At 41.1% G+C, this 22,348-nt stretch overlaps 1 protein-coding gene across 2 annotated transcripts; it reads right to left on the bottom strand.

Moving 5' to 3' along the window:
* Positions 1–9,464: 9,464 nt before the first annotated feature.
* On the bottom strand, positions 9,465–21,324 carry gata6 (GATA binding protein 6). 2 transcript variants are annotated; one of them, XM_088919150.1, is made up of 7 exons: positions 21,247–21,324; positions 19,201–20,105; positions 16,118–16,284; positions 15,127–15,252; positions 14,218–14,305; positions 14,020–14,117; positions 9,465–11,417 (listed from the first exon to the last, which is right to left on the bottom strand). In XM_088919150.1, the coding sequence occupies exons 2-7, from the start codon at positions 20,054–20,056 to the stop codon at positions 11,250–11,252; spliced, it is 1,503 nt and encodes a 500-aa protein (XP_088775276.1). In that variant the 5' UTR covers positions 20,057–20,105; positions 21,247–21,324; the 3' UTR covers positions 9,465–11,249. The 2 variants fall into 2 exon arrangements, with proteins under 2 accessions (XP_088775276.1, XP_088775277.1); XM_088919151.1 differs by lacking the exon at positions 21,247–21,324 and adding an exon at positions 20,293–20,418.
* Between the last annotated feature and the right edge of the window lie 1,024 nt (positions 21,325–22,348).

Here is a 22,348-nt window from a genome sequence, read left to right on the forward strand (position 1 = left end):
GCCAGATCCCCACCAGTCTCTCCCAGCAGCACCAAGCTCTCCCTGTTCTGTCCTGCCCAGCTGCCTGGCACAGCTTCCCCAACTTCACCGTGCGATCCCTGTGCTGTCCGCTTCTGGTCTGCCTGCCCAGTTCATCCCCGGTGGTGCCAGTCAGCCCAGTGCATCTCTGTCTTTCTCACCTACCAGCCTGCCTTCACCAGACCTAGACAGTGGATTCCTTTGCCTGTCAAACTTATGTGGCTTTCTCCAGGCCAGCGCCACACTGGAGTTATGTGTTTTTTGTTTGTTTTTGCTCGATTGGTCCATAAAATAAGTGGAGAAACACTGGGCCGAGTCACAGTTCTAATTAAAACCTGCAGCTTTCTTTGACTAAGGTCTGACACCCTTGACCTGAAGTGAAGACAGTTTCTGAGATGGTCCCTTTTGAGGAGTGTCTTTCCATACCCCTGTGCATTAAACTGTTACAAATAAATCCCACTTCTGCAGACAAGGACCTCAGGAAAACAACACTACATTTGTGTATTTTTCTTCGCTGCTTTGGAACCCAGTACAGTTGAGTCACAGGTTTCTCCTCTTCCTCCACAGACAGCCAAGCCCCACCTTACCGACAGCAGTGTGAGAAAGTAGCACTCTACCCTGTGGGAGTTCTAGTTCAGCCCAGTGACCACACGTCCACTCAGCTCCGTGACTATTACTTTCCTCATCTCACTCTCATCTCACTCGAGTTCATCTTGGCTGAAAATAGTACATGAATGTGATCACAGGTGATAGTGACTATGTGCTTTTATTTTTGGTGCAACAAAAATGTAGTAATATGAGTAGCCCAAATTCTTTCTACAATTCTACAATTGTCTGGTTTTAGTGTATTTTGTACTGTTTTTTTTTTTCAAACGTGTTGTGAAGTACAATTGCTTGCAATGATTAATGCTTGGATGAAGACAAAAAACAAGGTATCTTATATGAGATTATTTTATTCCTTCATTTGGAAAACCAAGCAAGGATAAATTTATCTGCATAATTTGTGTTTCAATGTGTTTAAATTGTGTTTCAATGAATAGTTAAAATGTTACGTTTACTATGATGGGGTAATACTGACCCAAGGCTATTGTACCTCTTCAATGTAAAGTGAAGTCATAGTAAAAGCAGGATTTTTTTAAATACACAGTTTTAAATTTACCAGGCACTGGGGATTGAGAGTTTGTGTATTTTTCAAACTACAGTCCATCCGAAGGCTGACGTCTCTTGGTCTGTGATTTCATGCAGCCACAACAGTGCATCTTTCTTTCTTTCATCATCATCTTTCTTTTTTTCAGTTCTCTCAGGAACTGTGGCTGGAAGCAGCTAAATATCCTTTCACCTGTTGCACATGATGTTCACTCTCTAACACACATTTTGAAGATACCAATTAAACTCTTGTCATACTGTATCGGAGGCTGTACACATTATTGTGCGGTTGGGATTATAAAGATATTCTTACTCAGAGCATTTGTAGCTTTTGTAAATGCTCCTCCAATATATTCGTATCTAAAAACGTATTTAGAATGGATTTTTACACTAGTGGATATACCAGAGATACGTTATATACACAATACATGTACTGTATTGTGCCACTGTTTCTTTGAATCAGTACAATTAACAGCTGCCGAGTGCAAAATGCTAACAAAACATGATCAACTTTAGCATTAAACCAGTGGACTTTCACATCCCCTGGTCCTGGAACTCAGGAATCATTTGACCACACAGGACAGTGGAAATCACTTTTATCATTTTGTATATCACTAATAAAAAGATCTATGTGAATACAGGCACTAGGCAGGTTTTGCCATAATAAAGGCTAGCTGATCCACTACGACACCCCCTGCCCCTGATCTCAGGTGACTCCTTCTTCTTGACATGAAACTGGCCTCATTCATTTTTTTGTAATCTGCTGTGAGCTCTTCTGCCAGGGCCATCGGTTCTTGTAAAAGAATCATTACTTTTCTCTAAGAAATTCCTCTTGGCGCTAGCGTGGTCTCAGGAAGTGCATTTCGAACCATCGCTGATCGGATTTACCTATTTGAAAAAACACGCTTGTGCCAGCTTGTGACTTTATGTTGTGTAGCAGTGTTCTGCAAACTAGTCAAAGTAGGTTATTAAGACTTGATTTTCCCCTTTAGCGTTTTTAATAAGGAACAAATAGTTGTTGATGTGTTAAGACAGGCTTTTTCACATCATCATTCATGTGCTCTCAATCACAGCATGTGCTTTCATTAAATCTAACCTGACTCAGTTAAACCCCACGCCGCATGTTTTATAATAGAGCACACTCTCCTACGGCACTGGACACTCTAAACCATTAGCTGGGTGAAAGTAATGAACCAGCATCGGTTTTCGATTGTTTGGTGGGTATCATTTCTTTTTCTACCGCAGTTTTTTTTTTTTCTTGTAATGAATGGAGAGATCTCCTCAGTGGCATGTTTGTAAATCTTACCCAAAGCACCATGGAAACAAGCGAGACAGTTTATTGCTTTGCCCCCTTCATAAATTAGCTGGTCGATAAACATTTTGCTATAGTTTTGGTTTTCAGATGATGTTCCCCTTAAATATTTAACGGGTGGTTTGTAATTCATCTTGTCTACAGCAGAATTACCTCTCCCTCTTTCTGCTAAACGTGTACTTCGCTGCTTAGCAGGTCACACTGTTGGTTGGTTTTACTGCATATGAGACCTTCAGGGGGAGCAGAATTTTTCCAAAATGAGCAAAAGGAGCACATCAGTCTCAGGGGTTTTTGTTTTGCCTATCCTGTCTCTGCTATGTCAGATGTTTGAAGCGGGATGAGAGTTTTGAAACCATAGTCAAAATAACAAGAAGCAGTGTCTCACAGGGTGTGGGACAACCCCTGGTCCTAATGACTCCTTGGATGTGGAACGGACAGCTTCCACTGCATGTTGATAGCCGGCCGGGGGAACACTCTGCCCCCACCCCCTGTGGACTGAGAGAGATACTGGCTGCTCCTCAGCTCTGTGCGAGGGCGGTCAACACTCTGGGCAGAGTTTCTCGGGCGCGGCCACATGCCGAGTTGCCATTTTGGCAGGAATGTAGGTCCTCTCCAGCCGGCGCTTGCAAGTCCACACAGTCATGGTGTCCATCACCACCACCAGCGGCCCCAGTTCAAAGCATGCGAACCACGCCCACATGATCACAGGTCTATCTCCAAATTCAAGAATCAGGACATTATACATCAAAGTGGCTTCTGATGTCTGCTGTCCCACTCAGATTATCTCATCTGCCTGGTCTGAGGCTAAATACAAAAACACTCACCCACTCAGTACACTACCCACTCGTTCCTTTTCAGTGTTCTCAGGACTAGGATCCCTCTAGCCATCTACAACAGGTTTCTGTAGATTGTTTGGACTACCAAACATACTCTGTAAAGCTTGTGTCCTCGTACAATAAATTATCAACAGGGAAGCTTGTTCCAAGACTTTGTCCTAGAGAGTCTGTCTGTGCAGCTTTTCTCAGCCTTTTCAAGGCAACAGGACTAAAACAGCTTGGAAAACTTGGTACATTGGTCTAACTAATGAGACGGGTAGCTGGTTTAAGTCATTAAAGCTGAGCTGGATTGAAAACATAATACCCTTAAAATGTTCCTTTTGCTGATGCAAAACCCTTTATTATGATATACTGTACATATATTCCAGGTCAGGAAGGCTACATGACCTGACACATCATGGTCAGCGAGCTTGTGGGAAATCAGGCTCAGAACTGTTCTGTGTGTAGACCTTAATTCAGTACCACTACCTGTCTCTGTGCTCTCCAGGTATGATCTGAATACGTTCTGTAGGTTATAAATGAGCACCAGTCTAAATTAACTTTATAGAGTTGATGAGAACATTACAGTGAAATGTCAAAGGTTCTATATGATTTATTTATCATTTATTAATGATTTTTTATATATTTTATTTGTGGTTAATGTACTGTTGAATTTGTTTTGTATTTTTATGTTGTCCTGTATTAGCAGGTGTTCTGATGAATTATTGTGCTTCCTTAATACCATGTTAATTATCATCTATTTAATTTTTGTATGAAACGATTGTCGCACTGAAACTGAATTTGGTCAAGTGGAATTCTGATTCTCCTTGCAGGCTTTGATAGTCTGCCCCTGTGCTCACCAGGTGCTTTTTAAGAAAATCTGTGTGACAATAACCTACAGACACACAGGTCATCTAGATCCTGAGTTACACCACACTGAAGTAAGGTCAGTTGCCAGTTATTCAATTACTACTTCACCAACAGAAAAACAGCAGCGTAGTGTAGAGAGAACTTCACAACTCTGCAGCCAGATCTATCCTCACCACAGGACCTTAGTTGCACAACAACTAGCTGTATATAGACAGGAGTCTACAGAATACACAGTGAAATTTGTGCCTTCGACAATTCCCTTTGAGGTTTTTTAAAATGACACTTTTCCTTACGACAGACCAAGATTTCCCGCCCTCAAACAAATCAACCCTTGCATAGAAATCAGAAGCCCTAAATCATCCGTTGCCAATTTCAAGTAAAAATCAGTGATCATCATGAATGATCATTATGATCATCAATAATAAAGTGACATATAATAAATTAACATAATGTATTGTTATCGTATAATAATAAATTGTAAAGAAATTAAACCAATTAAGCTGGGTACTTTGTGGAGCATATACAGAGCATTCAAATTAGCACTGTAACATTTTCAGTTGCCTGTTTCTTCATTAGAGATAAGTGAGTTACTCTCATGGAACAAAAGCTTCCTGCATACTAAAAGAACAATAATTATTTCTGAATCAATTGTTTTCTTTAGTAATTTAAACCATGTATCTAACATAAAAACATCCCTTTTCTGTTAATAACTTATATGTTTAGATAAGAAATGGACCGTGCAGGGTATCAAGTACCCAATAAAATAAAACACTCAACTTAGCTAACAAATATCTCTGTATCAGTATTACAGAAGAACATGATGCAGACCTGGTGCTGGGATGTAGTATAATGCCATTAATACATTATGAATACAATGTATTTCTGCCATATAGTTAATGAGTTCTCTAAGACAGCCTACTGTGTATCTTATGATACTATTTCTCAACTTATATAAGAGGAGACACTCACCTTTTAGTTCACCTTTTAGTTCAGTTGCTTATATGTGTTAAAAGAGTGAAATACAGGGGTAGCCAATATAATCTAGTTTCAGTTGTTCCTGTAAACTATACTGACCAGTAAAAGTAGCTTATCACTATGCATGCATGGTTTAGGAACAGTAAAGTATACAGGCTTAGGAACAATAAAGTATACAGATTTTGGATGTGAATCAAAATTCTTTGTCACTTTGAATCAGTGGCTCACTCATGTCTGTCCATGACACACTGGAGTGGCTTTCATTGATGCATCAGCTCCACCAGTTAGCGAGTTGATCGAGCACAAGGGAGGGAGTGTTTTAATCTGTTGTATATCAAACCTGGTAAAAATCAACAAGCAAAACTCCCAAAAGGAAACTGTAAGTCTCCCTTACCAAGAGAACTATACCTTTGTGCCATCAAATTGTTAAAGCAACAACTCAAACAGACCCAATAGCAGTGAAGCCAAGGGCTCTTCAATGATGAATTCACTGTTGGTGGTGAGAGATCAACAGGTCTCAAGTCTAATTGTTGAGACAGACAAACCAATGAGGAAATCCAAGTGTCTTGTCTGTGCAAGACTGTCTAATTATTAAAGAACTTCAGTAACTGGAGTGATTTCAGTTGTTTGGGATATTAGAGGTTTGTCTGGTGTAATTCTCTTAGCTGTAGGAACAGCAGCCTGACTGTAAGAATAAGGCTGACCGCACCCCTCATCACTTTCACTAGGAATGAGCCAGGGAGCTGCCTCAAGGGTGGTGATGGGGTGGAGGGAGGGGCGAGGGTGAGATGCACAAGGGGAAGTTCAGGAGGTGAGTTATATATACATGAGAGAGAGGAAGTATGCCAGATTCGGACCAGCCCTTCCTCCCAACTGTCTGTTAAAAACACTCCACTAAGGGCATCCTGACCTCACATTGACCAAGCTGTGGGACCTCACTTGCTGCCCTTCATGCAGGCTCATCCTAACATGACAGCATTCAAGCTGGACAAGGCACATCCACGTGCTGGTCATGCATCAATGTTTTTCTGGCTATATGAGCTATATGTGACAGTTGTGCTGTAAGGGCCCTATGTTCCCGACGTGAGTACTACTGAACCTTGAGATGAGCTGGGGTGATGTGTAGCATCTAGAGTTCAGAGACCAGGGAACTGGCATGTGCTTCTCTAGGCTCTGTGAGCTTAATCAATACAGAACCTTTGACATAGCATCTATCACAGATGTACAGTTTCCAACAGTGACCAGAGACACTACTCGCCTGCAACTTTCACCGACTTTCACAGCAGGATTAAAGTTTGCTCACAACCCTGTAGACAAAAATGTTAATCAGCAAGATTAATTGACCTGTATCGTTCCTGAACAATAAAATGTCAGCGCTCTTACTGCAAAAATATTTTGTCTAAGTTTTAGAATCTGGCGGTTCAGTCAAATTCTAATGATGACGAAAAGAGCTGAAGGGTACAAGAGATAGTGTTATTTGTGCTCTGGCTTCAACCCGCCTGGCGGAGGAGTGATGGCACAGAGCGAGGATCAGCGCTGTCACATCTGGGGCATGAGCCAGGGAGGACAGCGGCAGCGGGGATGTTGGGGTGATCGAACGGATGCTCGTGTTCAGCCGGGGAATGGGCAGCCCTGGCCAGTCTGAGACTGGGACTCTGGGGTGGCCAGAGGAAGACGCTGTGGTGCACCTCAGCACAAGGGCTAGGGGCGGCCTGAGCTGCGATGGAGGAGGCCCAGATCTGGTGAAGACCCACGCCGCTCACTCGCACCAGCAGGGCGGAGCAGCAGGCAGCGCCCGGGGGCTCCTGTGGAGACAGCGGAAAGGAAGGAACTGGGAAAGAGGAAACAACGGAGATAGCCCGAGGCCCTAGGCGTGGTGGTCTGGACGCTGCTCCAGAAACAGAGCAAGGAGAGGGAAAGGCAGGAGGACAGAGGGGGCGAGACGAGGAGGGGAGAACGGGAAGGGAAAGAGCTCAGCGCTACTGGAAGGCTTGCTGACATCAGGAGACCTGACGGCATGGTGGGAGGAGAGGCTCTCGTTTTCGGTAAGGAGGTGAGAAGGCTGCTCCGGGCCTGGATGAACAGGGCGAAGGGAAGATCCCGGCAGTGCCGAGCACGGAGCACGTCCGTCTGTCTTTGACCAAGCGGATCACGGAGTGCTGGGAAGGATGCAGCCAGGGAGCTCTGCTATGTTGGGAAGCAAAACTGTGGAGTGAGAGTGTGACCTCCACCTGAACGCCTGCTCAGTAACATCATGAAGGACATTAACGAATCAGTTATTATTTCCCCTAATCTTACTTCATCATCACTCCTCTGTTGTGGTGACCTGTCATAGTTAGTCTGCAGCTCTAAACAATTGAAGATTCAAGCCTGATAGCAGAACATACCACTATTTTCTCCAATTTCCTTAAGTATCATCACAAAACCGTTCTTTTACCTTTCTCTGGATTCTCAGGCTCTGCCATTTTTCTCAGATGCTTTAAATTCCACAGTGTTTTGGAATCTTTTTTTTTTTCAGTTATTCGCAAACTTTTTTTAAAATTTTTAAAGCAATCCAGAAACTTTTCAATGAGTCATCATCTTTTTGTGATTACCACTTGTCCTGTATAATGAACTTAAAAAATATCTACAGGGCTCTCACAAAGAAGGATTCTATCAGGACCTGAATGTAAAGAACAAAACTGGTCATTCCAGTTATCAAATTTAAGCAAGTATTCCTCAGTCTCAAAGTCACTGTACCATTGTGCTGTTTCAGAGTAAAGTAATAAAGTAAGAAAGCTGCATTTCTTTCTCAAACACAACTATTGATATGAATGTGTGTTTGCATTACTTGCACTAAACCTTGTTTAGTGTGAATGTGTCAATTATTATTTATTTATGCTTAAGGTATGTGCCTTTCAAACATACTGTTCCTTCAAAATAGTTTATGAGCATTTTTTGACCTGGAAAGATGCGATACAGGAACTTTAATGATGTACTTTTTGTAGAAGCATTAAACGTTCTCTGCTCGATGGAAAAATCCACCCAACACTATTTCTGACTTGCCAGAAAAAAAGACTTATTTTTTTCATCAGTCCTCACAGTGACACAATAGCCGCGGAACAATTAAATCCCTTGTGAAAAATCTAAAAAGATGCAATATTCATATCAATTAGTATTACTCCATTTAAAGGACTATGTCACCAACAAAACTTTTTAAATTTAACATTGTGCACTTTTCTCTGAATATCAGTTTTAGATGAAGTACAAATATGCAATTGTGCATCTTAACCAATTAGCACTTCAGCCCTCGCATCATGCCAGTAGTGCAGTCCCATTGCAATCTCAGTGGTTACCAAGCTGGAACCCATCTTATCAGTGTACAATTCCTGTTCAGTACACTACACTAGTTATCTGTTTTGTAGTTGACTGAAGAAAATGTTATCTCTGTTGCAGTACAACATGTATACATTACACCACCTAGCTGTTACTTATTGTTTTCTATATGTACAATTGATAATGGGGAACATTATTTATGACATTTATCCAGCATACAGGGATATGCTGTGTGGGAGAATGAAACCCTGCAGAGAGATACAGACATGTCTCTGAATTTCTCTTTTGCTTGGCTTTGTTCTAATGCTTAATCAAACCTGAAAGCTTAAGTAGAGCTACACACAGTAGATCGCTCAGGAAAAATAATGGATCAAAAACATGTCCCAAGGAATAACAACATCCAAGAATCTGAGGCTTTGTGAACGTTTATTGGGTATTTAAGTATGGGTTTTGGCTTGTCTGCCCTGGGATGAACTAGTGTCCCGCCCAGGGTGTACCCTGCCTTGTGCCCATTGCTTGTTGGGATAGGCTCTGCTCCCCCCATGTCCCTGAACTGGAAGGCGTGGTTTGAAATGGATGGATGGAAGTTTTGGCTAAGAGGAACCTCCTGGTCATATTATGAGGCGGCTCAGAGGAGGGGTTAACCAGGCGGCGGCTGCACAGGTGGAGATAGGGTGGAGGTGGGGTGAGTGTGACAACAATGTGAGCAGAGGAGGGTGTGAGAGTTCTATACTGTTCAGAATACAGAGAAAGAAGGAATGATTGTGATTTAAAACAGCTGGGTGAGACTGTCCTGTCTGTCGATACCCCTCCTGAACGTCAGATAAGAACATCCATTTAAATTAGAAGATGACAATGGTGTGGAAGATGAAGATGGAATATCTGAAGCACTTAAGAGCATAAATCACGTGAAATGGCTGATACAGTAGTAATGAAATTTAAAATCTGCTACAGCTCTTTATTTTACAGACCTAATGTCACCCGCATTGCAGCAAAGATCAAGAACAAAATAATACTGTAATCAAATAAATTTTATTGAGCGCTGGAAACCAAACTACACTGCAACTAATGGCAATAATTTTCAAAGACAGATTTTCTTTTAGTGTTTTCTCAAGCCATACAATTTCTCCTGGCCCTTTACAATATGTTCTCCACATTTGTCAGCAGAGACAATTGCTTTTGCCTTTTCTACCACCATTAGGCTCTGCTAAATTGTGGGACTTTTTGCTCAGAACAGAACACCACAGACTGGCAGAAAAGTTTGCCAGTCTTTTCTCTCTGAAACAAATGACAAACTACAAGCAAAAGAACTTCTCTTGTTAGAAATTACTTATGTTTTAATTAGTTTTACTGAACAAATAACAGTATGTCAAAGACATTTCAATCTTTTGAAAAAAAATGGAAAAACAAAAATGTGGCTTCAACCAAGCTATACATTTGACTATTTTTTACAAACTTTTATCAATAAAAGTTAAGACACTCACATACCTTGGAGTATTTACATATGTATCACTTAGGTAGTAAAGTTTCAGACATGTCTAGAAAATATTGCCACAATGCTCTTTTTCTTTTGCATTTTAAATGTAACAAAAAGACGTGTCAGTAAAATTTTCCTGAGTGAAATTTGTTCTAAGCGATTGTGTGGTAATTTATAATAAGTATTTTTCATTTTATTTTTTTGAAGCAACTGGACACTTTTTTAAACTCTAGAACATATTTATAGCTCTTAAGATGCCTGGAAAAATGTATTTTAAATTAATAAGTACCATTAAGTTAAGGACTTTTATCTATTGCAAAATTTATTGTTAAATCTGAAACATTTGATTTAACACTGATTGTTGCAACAAGAACACAATTGCACTTAAAATACATATACTGAACTAATGGAAGTTAGTGAATGTCTGTTTGCTACCCTGTATAAAACCATATAATTTCATTCCAACAACTGGAGCTTTCTTTCAACAACTGGAAAACTAAAGAAATATGCAGCTTTATAAAAAAAGCTCTACACAACACATTATCAATTTGTATTCATTTTATAAAGGACAACAGGCCAAACTAATATTTAATTCTGCCACATTGCCATACTTTTATTGAAGAAAAAATATTTTTTCAGCATTTAAAGGAAAATAAATACTACAGCTTTGATTCAGGTAAAATTTCTTTGTACTTCATCTACTATTCCAGTTAACAGTACAGGTACAGTGTCTGTACCACATTTCGGACTTCAAAAATATATGAAATCAGTTAACATCAAAATACTAAAAGGGGGAACATATTCACAAATCCATGCTTACAACCATACTGAGCCAGTGACAGAATACTTCTTACAGTTCTGCGTTTTCATCTCTGTGAAATTCTTTCTTCCTCCAAAAAGTTCCACATTACACAAAGCACGCTTGTTCTGAAAGTACCCTTTGCAGAATTATATAGGCCTGTATTAAAGTCAACAAGCTTGATCTAAAACCCTTGTCTAAAAGGCCACCGCACCTGTGACAATTTTAAGTGGCCTAACGTTTATGCGTCTCGCTCTGCCCAAAACTCTCTCTTCCTTTTGAATACTAAAACAAAATCCTTGTGAGAAACTACAGCCCCGGTAGGAGGGCAGAGCTGTGGCTGTCCTGCTCCTCTTCCGTCAAAGCCCGAGGATGAAAAGAAAGAAAACATACTCCTCCATGTCACGTCTTGCCACCTCGCCTGCGCAGCAGCCGTGAGGATGATGATGATGATGATGACGATAGCGCCGCCGGCCCGCTGGTAAGGCGTCTGAAGCCCACGTCAATCTCCCTTTCCAGGGGTTAGGCTAGAGCCAGCGCACACCATGTCTCCCCCCGGACAGCAGAGGCCACTTCAGCCGTGGAAGTCAGGCTGACTCCAGTGTAAAGGCCTTCCTGGCCCGAGTACTTCACCGCAGAACTGCCGGTGCCGGGTCCATCTCCCTGTGCCGGCATCGCAGAGGAATTCACCTTTAATGACAAACGAGCAGCGCGGTTTACTTCCCAGGGAACACCGTGACTCAGTCACCACCCGCAAGCCCTGCGATTCTGAGCTCCTCAAAGCCCCCTGTTTTCATGGAGAAAAGAGGGCAGTCTCATATTTTCCAAGCTTTTTTTGGCAATCATCATTCCAAGGTCTTGAGGAATTCCGTTCTTTTTTTAATTAACTCCTGTCTACGACCTTGCATAAAAAAAAAACAATTGGAAATTTATGACAATTTGTCAGTTACAAATAGCAGGTGGCACTGTGGCTAAGGCTGTGTGCCTGGAAGGTTGCCGGTTCAAATCCTGTGGCCGGCAGAGGAATCCTACTCCGCTGGGCCCCTGCGCAAGACCCTCAACCCCAGCTGCTCCAGGGGCGCCATATAAATGTCTGACCCTGCGCTCTGACCCCCAGCTTCTCTCCCTGTCTGTGTGTCTCATGGAGAGCAAGCTGGGGTATGCGAAAAGACAAATTCCTAATGCAAGAAATTGTATATGGCCAATAAAGTGATCTTCAAATACAACTACTTTGTAAAACACATCGAAACTTTCTTAGGCAGCTTGAGGTTCAAGATTATGCACAGCACTTTGCTAGAGGGTAGTTATTTCCCTATTTTACTGAGAAAACCCATGTCAGAAATAAAAGACAAAAAAAGGCTTCTGCATATAGCAAAAAAACTAAACCTATATCAAGTATATACGTACATTTATCAGCAAATGCCTGTCACTAACTAAAACCTCCAAAAATGAATGATAGAAAAACAGAATATTTTCATTTGTTCTAGTAAATCAATTATTCAAGCATTTTTCATTAAGATTTTGCAAACACACTGATGCGTTCATAACTAGGTAAGTGTTAATTCCATAAAAGGATGGAAAAGAGCAGACTACAGGTCCCTATCACATAAATGTGCTTTAGTTTCTGGAAGGAACTGCTAACCCTCTCCCTAACTCAAACTACACCAGCAGTCACACAGCACCGGCTATGGTGAATGTCTGTGCATAAAATTCTTCTGATCAACAAAGAATGTGTAATGATGTGTGATGTTGCAGCCAATCTCAATAATATTTGTCGAGTATCAGAGGAAACTTTTTCTAGACAGGGAGGACATGGGATGTTTCTTGTCTCTGGGATGTTCCAGTTTAAGCACAAAATGCATTGTGTCCATCATGATGAAAGAAGTAAAAAAAACTAGTAATTTCTAAAATGAAACAGATTCACAGTATATCAGTGAGGTAGGTCTGTTCTTTAGCACAGCCTCTAGAGGGACATGGATGTGAGAATATACCACCACAATGAATCCGCCACTTATACACACTGGTATGACTGAAGCAGGAACAGTTTTCTGTTCTCACTTGCTTTTAGTCTAAAACTCAATAATATTGATTTCACTGCCTTCCACATTGCCAATGTTAAAATGTAAAATCCTATTTCCAAATGTAACTTTGTTAACAGATATATTCTCAATAAGTTCGGGTGGGGAGCTGCGTCAGCATGCATAGGCTGCAAAGGAACAAGTAAAGGTTTATTCCCTGCTGAAAAAAAGAAGAAAGAGAACACAACGTTTCGGCCGTGGAGCCTTCTTCAGGTGTGAGCTCCTTTCTTTTCTTTCTTTTTTTTTCAGCATGGGACAAACCTATTACATATTCTCAATAAGGTGCACATCCAAATGGTAGAATGTTCACACAGGACAAAACTGCTTCTCAGAACAACAAATACAAAACGTGTGGTTTATTATTCTGACAACTGAAACACTATAGTTCAAAAATACATCTAACTTTTGATTTTTGCTAAATTATTTGATAGAAATTTGCAGTACATTAATGTCAGCTGTCATATTTATATGTATGTAAGTATATGATTAAAAGTGACTCTGAAGGCTACAATGATGTTAAGTGTACAGTATCTTCCAGAAAATATTATATTTTATTGTGTATTTCAATAAGCAGCATGAGGAATGCGTCAGCAAACAGTATTACCTAACATATATTATATATAATTTCAACTTTTTAAACTTGAACTGTGAAACACTTAAGATACAAATGTCTACTCGCCTAAGAAAATAAAGATACAATGGGTGCCCATTGCTATCTTGTGAAAACAGTCACATGACGATACCGAGGTCTTTAAAAGAGAAACAAGCTACAAATACAAAACCTATGTGCGCATTACACACACACATTGGAAGTAAAACACATGACAGACTCCTTTTTAGTTAGAAGTTCAAGGAGGACAGGTTTCAGAGCACAAGACGAGATTTATTTCCTTCCCAGAGTAGGCTATGACCTTGTGCTCTTGCTCCGATTCATTATCTTCGTGTTCACTGTAAATGCTTTATTAGAAGGTAAAGTCGGCAGGCTTTAAATTGCGTCGTTTTTCGCGCGCCTCACCCTGCCACAAATGCTGAAGTACATAAAACGCATTGACCTTAAAAAAAAAATTCGAATTCGTTTTAAGAAAGAAAAAAAAAACTTTTCAGTGTAAGAAAAAGTCAAATGCAATATTGCGAGATCTGTTCTCTGTTATACGATGGCCGTAACATCCCTGCGTTTGACAGGTGTGCAATCTAGCTCAGCCAGCAGCTCTTACCCCTGAAACGGGCCCGGACGGAGAGACGCTCTTCGAGCAGTCCTCCGAGTTGGAAGACGACGTTGACGTCGGAGTCATTGGCACCGGATTGCTGTTGCCTTCGGAAAGACAAAACAAAATCGAACACAAGTCATTTAGGCCCCGAAAAGATTAACTCGAACACTAAATACAGAATTGTGCTGCAGGTGTTTGGGTTACCGGACGAGGCCTTAGTCTTGTTCAGGTTTTTCGGTTTTCGCTTCCTCGTCTGGATCCCTTCTTTCTTCATGGCCAGCGGCCTGGGCACCTGCACAGAACAGCTTTATTATTTCTACAGCTCACCCGACACATCATTGCAAAAAAAAGTACCGAATTTTTAGTCAGCCAAGGGCCTTCAAACACGTCGTTTCAACATTCTACCGGCACGGTATACGTGGTAATGATTAAACCCAATGAATTAATGCGAAGGGGAGATGTATGCTCGACCTTCACCTGTGTGGTTATGCTTCCCCGTTAAACTTCAAGCATTACACGGGCTTAATACGCATTTATTCGGTGGTATTTGATTAAAATCTAGGTACATTTAAAAACATAATCTGTAAAAAAAACACCCAGAACAATGCAGGTTGGAAGAAATACGCCCGGGCGCGATAAAGTAACAAATCTATACTAGATCTCGTCCGATTACTGAACCTTGCCATTCAATGCTAGTAATGAGAACATAGCAAGATTACAATTATTATTAACAGATTCAGCAGGGAGGCGATATTCTTTCTCTGATTTGGTTGAAGTCCACCCATAAAGATTGCTTATATGTGCATGTCACTGGCCTGCTCTGTTTAAAATTTTCTGTTTTAAAGCTGAAAGGTGTTCCAGGCGGTGTTTTCGTTTTGAATCCGGACCTAGCCGCAATTTCATTCCGGAGCGTTATACACATACAGATGAATGCCCCCTGTATTATATTATAGATGACTGACTTTTCGCCTTTTTTTTTCGTATCGTAAATAACTTCCCACACACACACAGACACAAAAAGAGTCGATAATAACTCCGAATTAGCGCGACGCGGATTGAAGAAATGTTGCGGAACCCGGCGTGTGGCGCAGGCCCCGGAGCGGAGGCGCTCACCCCGTGCAGCTTGGTGTAGAGGCCACACGCGTTGCAGACCGGCTCGCCCTCCGCGTTCCTGCGCCACAGAGTGGTCGTGCTGGTGTGGCAGTTGGCGCAGGACAGCCCGATCCTCCTTGAGGAAGACTGCAGACGACAAAAGAGGATACAGATTACTTTTAATATATATATATTTTTAAAAAAAACATATCAATATAAAATACACGATAAGATTCTGTTTTAAAATGTCCAGTTTTGTCCGCTCATTCGTGCAGGCGTCCGTGGAAGTGAAAATCCCATTGCCTTAAAAATCCCTCCGTACCAAACTGAAATATCGCCCGAACTAAATATTTTATTTCAAATCAAAAATGGTTTCGACGCAGTTTGGACATCGATTAGTTAGTTACACGTGGAATGTTATCAATGCAAATGGCAAATGGCCAAAGGCGTTAATTAACCAGATTCCCGAGAGACAGCTCAGTAAACAATTTAAATTAAGTCTTGGTACTTTAGTTTTACGTTTGAACTATTGAATATGGGATGTAAATTCAGCTAAATAATGTGTATGGTGTAAAGGATTAAGGAGTTGAGGAAAAATGTTCGGCTTGATAAAATAATTTAAAATATTTTAGTAGAGTTTAATAAAACAGAAATTCAATGGTGTTTAACTTGACTACTCTGTAAAAAAACACGATTATTTAAAATACATAATCCAGCCAGTTTCACCATGGTGATTGAAATCTACCGTGAACAGCAAAACGATCCAGGATTGATCGAAAAGCAGGGGACGGAGGGTGCTTTTATTGACATTAAATTCACCTTGAACCTTTCCGTTTCTCTTTATTTACCTACTGCAGACAAGCCGGTAGAACATTCTACAGGGAACAAGTCAGGAAACCAATGAATATCGCAGGAATCTAACTCGCCTGGGGACCGCACTGAGAAGGTGTATGTGTGATTGAGTATAGAGGGGAAAGAGAATCGGACAGCACAGAATTTTCCATCTCCTTACCATTCGCTTCTGTGGTTTAATAAGCGGCCGACTCAGCCCGTTCATTTTACTGTACAGTCCGCAGGCGTTACAGAGGTAGTGGCCAGTGCCATCTCTTCTCCACAAAGGCGTTGAGATGGAGCCGCAATTCACACATTCTCTGCTCTCGCCCAGATCATCCAGTATGTCTGTAAGGGAATCAAGACAACGAATTATTATCACAGAAAAAGACTGTCGGATCCAACGATCCCGCTTTACAAACACAATTCAACATCTTGGAACTGCAAAATATGTTATAGGTTTTAACGGTTAAAGCTGTAATACGCTTTTCTGATCGATCAAATGCTGATTGTTTTTAAAAGTAGAAAAAGAGCTGAATTGTTCAATCAGGGTATTCAAAACCGAAGTGGCTTTAAAAATAACAGTCCAGATAGCCCAAAGGTCATATTTTGACAGTGTTTCCTTAATTCGGTTGATGTTACCCTTACTGAATTTTGCTGATGGTTTATAAGTTGTCGATAACTATCAATAAGACAGATTTTGAGTCAACTCGCTTTAACTGTGCCATAGTCCACATGTGAAGTCACCTAAAAGTGTTAATCAATAAACTGATCAAAAAGAGACGTTCTAGTTAATAATATATCATCGTATCCCTAAACAGGTATCAACCCAAGGGCCGAATTAAAATGGGCCGAATCAAGTCTTTTCTGTTCTTATGCATTGCTAACACCGCGTTATGTAATCCAAATTAAGAAATCCTAAAGATAAAATGACCCAGCAGTCACCGAGGTGTGTATTTATAATCTATAATACATAAAATATGACATAATCCTGTGTCAAAGGGATAATAAACACGTTTTGAAGGTAGTATCTGCCAATAACCGTACCCACAAATGTAAGTTATACTTGTTGTCAATTATGTAAAACGTAAAGTATTCTTTAATTATAGTGAGGTGTCTACTATTAAACTATTAGAAAAGTCTTTAGAAAGAAGGGTCTGTTCGTAGAGATTCCATTAAAACATAAAACGAGGCTTTTCATATACAGGCCTATAGGACAGTCTGGATTTTAGATGAGAATATATTCACATGTGGAGTGTAAAAAAATGAACATTTCAATAATCATTTCAGGAATCACCTGCTGATGCAGTTTTAATCCCGCTTAATCAGTCATTTTGTTTATTGGTTCGTCATAAACCTGTTTGTTTTTTGTCATCGCAATCAGAGGAACCAGGTAGGAATCAGGTTTGTGTTTTGAAGATACTATTACTTTTTTCGCTTTACACGTACTATTTGCGCTTCTCGTCTTAATGGAGCTCCTAACTATTGTCCTGTATTATCTTGTACTCTAGGGATACGCCAAATAAACACACGATCAAAGCATTTTAACGATAATATCTTCACCCTCTTAAATATATTTAGATGGGTTTTTAATTCGTCAAAACTAGGATCTGCTATAGCAGAAACCGAAAATAACAGTTTTGATAAATATGTTCTTCGCTAGAGTTGATTAAATCACTATTAGACAAACATAGTTGGATTTAATTGATATGATTATTTTTTACTTCAACTAAAATAATAGTTGCTAAATATGTTTATTATTAGATAGTTATTGTTCTTATGGTACTATTAAATGGCAACTCGTACTATTCGATCATGCAGAAAAATGAATTGAAAACAAAGTGCTATGTGTTTTAACATATTAGAAGGAAAATTAAATAATATATCGCATTCAGTTCGACTATATAACAAAATGAGAAACTTGCATCTTTGTTAATTTTGTAATCTTTCTTGTGTGGTGACTGAAAATCGAAATAAATCATATAGTCTATATTCCGTGCAAAGATAAAAGGAAACTAGGCCTATTGCTATCCAGAAGTATTTTAATACAAATTAATACTGTAATATATTAAGAGTTGGGCTACATTTCATTTTAAACAAAACGAGACGCAACGATTTTGAAATTTGTTGCCTTTCATAAGAACATGGTAGACGCCCCTTTGTTACTTTAACACGTCTTCTGTTAATCCATCTATCCCCACAGTGGTTTTAAAAAGGAGCCTTAACACAATTTTATTTGGACTTGGGCGCGTGCATTAAACGCCACAGACGAGCAATTGTTCACAGGTGAATTTATCGCCGCGCAAAATGCAGAAACCAACAGAACAGTGTGGAGCTGGCTTCAGGCTACAGTTTCAAGAAAACACTCGATCAGGATTAGAGCACTAAACTGTTGCACCATGCTAAAATAGAAATGTGAAAAATGTATAAAGCAAGGAAACATTCGTTTTAAGGATACTGCACTTTTTTTTGGAATACAGCTTCATTCTCGAATACTTTCAACACGGACTTTCTGGGAAAAAAATAATTCCAGCTTGTAAATGAGCTCAGCAGCGAGAACGCCTATGGAACAGCCTTCATCTGTATTTATGTTTTAGGGAGACTTTTGCTTAACATTTCCTGGAGAAAATGATTAATTCTTGAGTTGAGCTGCGATACAAACGTGAAGCGTAAAATACGCCCTTTTACAATTGTCGTTGAATCCCGTGAGCGTAATACACCTTCCTGATCGATCAAATGCTGATTGTTTTAGAGGTGAAAAGAGAGCTAAATCGTTCAATCGGGAATAAAAAGACCGCTGTGGCTTTTATCCCCTTGAGGGAACAGATACTGGAACCTCATTCCAACTCATGCAAAACCTAACAGTACTTCGATGAAGAAATACGTTTCTGAATATTTCGAACTCCTCTATCGTTGAAGCCTTGTAGTATAGTGCCCATGAACTCTTAACTGTATAATCTTTCTGGTCAGCAGTATAAAATAACAGGTACGTCTTAACTTCACCGGTCTGTTACTTATGCCCAGTTCTAGATTTTGATTAACCGCTATTTTTTTTATATTATTTTCTGAGTTATCGATTAGGTAGGTTAGTGGTTGAACAATCAACGCCGGCAGAGGATCAAAACACCTTTATGTGTCGATCTTACCACGTCTCGGCTTCGTCCTTAAAACAGGTTACATTGCCACGCGGTATGGCGCGTAAAAGGCAAAAAGCTTTAAAAACTGCACACGAGTGCGCGAGTGGAAGCGGTCGACGCTGCATACCTCCCCCGGGTCCACGGATGGGCAAGGGCGCTCCCCTGGTCTGCAGAGTGTGCAGCATCGTGTTCTCGAACGGGCCGGAGGGCCACGCCGCGGACAGCTGCGGTCCCACGTAAGGCGAGTACGGGCTCGGGTAAGATCCACTGAGGGAGCGCGTAAGCGTGCTGTACTGCTCTCTGCCGTTCACGTTCAGAGTGTTGCTGTAGCTGCTGTCCCTGGACGCCCCGTTGTTCATCGGGGGGCTTGGGGAGTAGTGATAGCGGTTGGAGGCGTGGGGGCTGCTGGCGCTGTAGGAAGGGCTCTCGGGGGCCGGCTGCGGCCACACCGAGTGGCTGCTGACCGCATGGCCCGGCTGCGAGGAGCCGCTGCCCTGCAGGTACGGGATGCTGGGTATCATTGGTCCCACCCTGGTGGTCGGCACGTACACTGGAGAAGGTGCCGTGGAGTGCATGTAGCTACCGGCGGAAGAGTCGTATCCCGCGGGGCCCTGGGACGCCGCAATAGCCAGGGTCTGGTACATGTCGCTGGGGTCTACAATTAAACTCCCCTTGGACGCCCCACTGGAGATGATGAGCTTGTTGCCCTGGTCCAAATCCGTGAACAGGGTTATGTCCTCCGAACTGGGCAGGGTGCTGTGATGTCCAAAGGGAACGTAGGAGTGTAGTGACCGGCCCTCCGTAGGCTGGTTTCCTTCAGCGTCAAGACTGGTGGCCGACGGTGACCTCAGCTCTCCAGAGGCAGAAGCGGGTCTGTCCCTCCTGTCGCTGCTGCTGAAGTAGCTCTGCTCAGCCGGCGATGACCCTGGGCTGCTGGAGGACTGCCGCTTAACCATGGACCAGCCGCGTTCACTCAGGTCCATCCAGGCTCCGGTCTAGAGAACGGAGTCGAGGAAATTGCGAGGGAATCCCCTGCGAACAGGAGAAGAAACGTAGTAAGGGTGTGATAACTGTCTGAACTCGCTAAAGTCGCTTCAGACGAGGTTCACCCGACAACGGCGGTCATCGAAGGCCAAGGGAGCTGATCAGACATTGAGCAACCTAGACCACCACCTTTAGTACAGAGATCACATAACTTAAAAAAAATATATATTACAACCTTGAGGATGGTTACGTCTCCGCGGAGATAAAGTGGTCAAAGAAAATAAACCAACTAATTAAAAAACAAATCCTAGAAGACACCTTTTCGAAATTGGTCAAAATGCGAAATACATCATATATTCGTGAAACGGTCACGCTACCCCTTCGTGTCAGACTCGAGTAAGGCGCCGGCACGTATTTATAACGTGATCAAGGTTAATGTTTAAGTGATGTAACTGCGAATCACCTACTCTTGCCGCTTCCAGGGAAAATTAGTTTTGACCCGCCGCACGAAGTCAGTTATGAAATTCGCTGGAATATTTCAGACGCGCCCTGTTCTATTCAGATAACATACCTTATGGAGACGCGAGTGCCAGGCAACACCGTTATTTTTCTTTGCCTTGTCCACATACGACTTACTTTCATTTTTAAATGAAATCGCTTGTCTGGCTCCAAGCACTGTGCATTCACGCAGGCTCTGCATTGATTTATTACCAATACTGGTAAAGACTGCAAAAACAAAGTCTAGTAAAACTCCCCAAATCTCCGATAGATGATTTAGATTCGTGAGATTTTTTGTTTTTTGACGATCAAATAAAAACATAATTAAGAGTCTGGTAGAACGTAATCCAGCACACAGAACCGTGAAATGAAAAGTATTCCCTGTGCCACGAGTTTAAGTCCCGTCCCCCTCCTTAGATAGCTTCATCATAATTACCAAAAAACCCACACAGCGTCTATAGATAGGAAACAAAATGTAATATGTCTTTGCAGCAATGAGATAACCGCTTGATAAGACCCATAACAGATAAGAGTTTAACGCAGGATAACCGTGACAAAACAATACCCAAAATGATTTAGCTCCTTCACCGCTGGCGTGTTGTGGAATACAGAAGCAGATGTTGTTTTTTTACACGGTGAGTAAAAAAAAAAGAAGAAGAAACGTTTGAGAAAAATAAGAAAGAACTCAGACCTAGTGGTGGTGATCCATCAGTCGCTGGTTGAAGTATTCCACCGTAACTTCAGCTGATCTTAGGTAGAGTAATGAGTGGACGAGCCGCAGGCTGTCGGTGATGTTTATGAGGAGGAGGTGCCTCTGGAAGAAGCGGATGGAAACTGCGAGGCTGGTCTCTGATTGGATTCAAGTTACTCTGAGCAAATACAGAGCGCGCCGCAGGGGTGCTAGTCTCCGAGACCGCACGAAAAAAGGGCCACACTCTAATACAATCATTCACGTTAACACAGAAAGCTTTGCACAAGCATTAGCACCTTGATCAAGAGCGAACCTGCGGAATAACGAAAAGGGCAGATTACGCGCAGACGATCAAATCCTCTCAGCGCTCTGTACGGACGAAAAAGGCTTCAATAATAAATAGGTCCATTGCATTCTGTGGAAAAGCAGAGGCCTACAACAAAATGCATTTCTGTCGCTAATTTTCTCAATTTAATTATTTCAACGAATATCGACGATTATACCAATTTCTTTGTTAAACGAGCTTGTAAAACTCCTGTAGCACACCCAGGAGTAGGACTAGACCCACTGATGAAACGAAATCATCGTATATTGAAGGGATTTATAGACTTATTTTAGTAAGTAATCGTACTTCTAATAGTAACAAAGACTAGGTAACAACAAATGAGTAATATTTAAAAAAAACAAAATATTTCAATAGAAAAACTACGTTACGCAAGTTATGCACAGCAAGCTGCTGTCTTCCCCCTAGGTTCCAGTTTGTTGTGCAGAGTCAGTTATAATAACAAGGATTCCACTGGTTTTCAATTAACAAAACATTTCATTAGCACCGATATTCCCCACATAAAAGAATATATTCAACCGAGTAGCATTCTTGGGTTTGGCAAGTAACTTCAAATTATTGTTAAGCTTATGTAGTAGCATGAGAGTTGTATAATATATATATATAATTTCAGATATGAGTAGATTGCTCTACATAGTAGTGCTAATTTTATTTTATTGTTGGAACAATAGAAAGGAGAATTAGTCATCTACTCTCGTTCTCCGATTACAATGAACACAAATCTTGTCTGCTCTAAAGAACAAGTAGAATCATATCGCA

This window comes from Atractosteus spatula, chromosome 6, assembly GCF_055471065.1.
Source record: "Atractosteus spatula isolate fAtrSpa1 chromosome 6, fAtrSpa1.hap1, whole genome shotgun sequence".
In the NCBI taxonomy this organism is placed as follows: domain Eukaryota; kingdom Metazoa; phylum Chordata; class Actinopteri; order Semionotiformes; family Lepisosteidae; genus Atractosteus; species Atractosteus spatula.

Coding starts and splice junctions, on each gene's coding strand:
- gata6 (XM_088919150.1), bottom strand. CDS start 20,056: ATGGACCTGAGTGAACGCGGCTGGTCCATGGTTAAGCGGCAGTCCTCC. Junction 16,285..19,200: donor CATCCGTGGACCCGGGGGAG/GTATGCAGCGTC, acceptor ATTCCCTTACAG/ACATACTGGATGATCTGGGC. Junction 11,418..14,019: donor CGTCCGGGCCCGTTTCAGGG/GTAAGAGCTGCT, acceptor TTGTCATTAAAG/GTGAATTCCTCTGCGATGCC.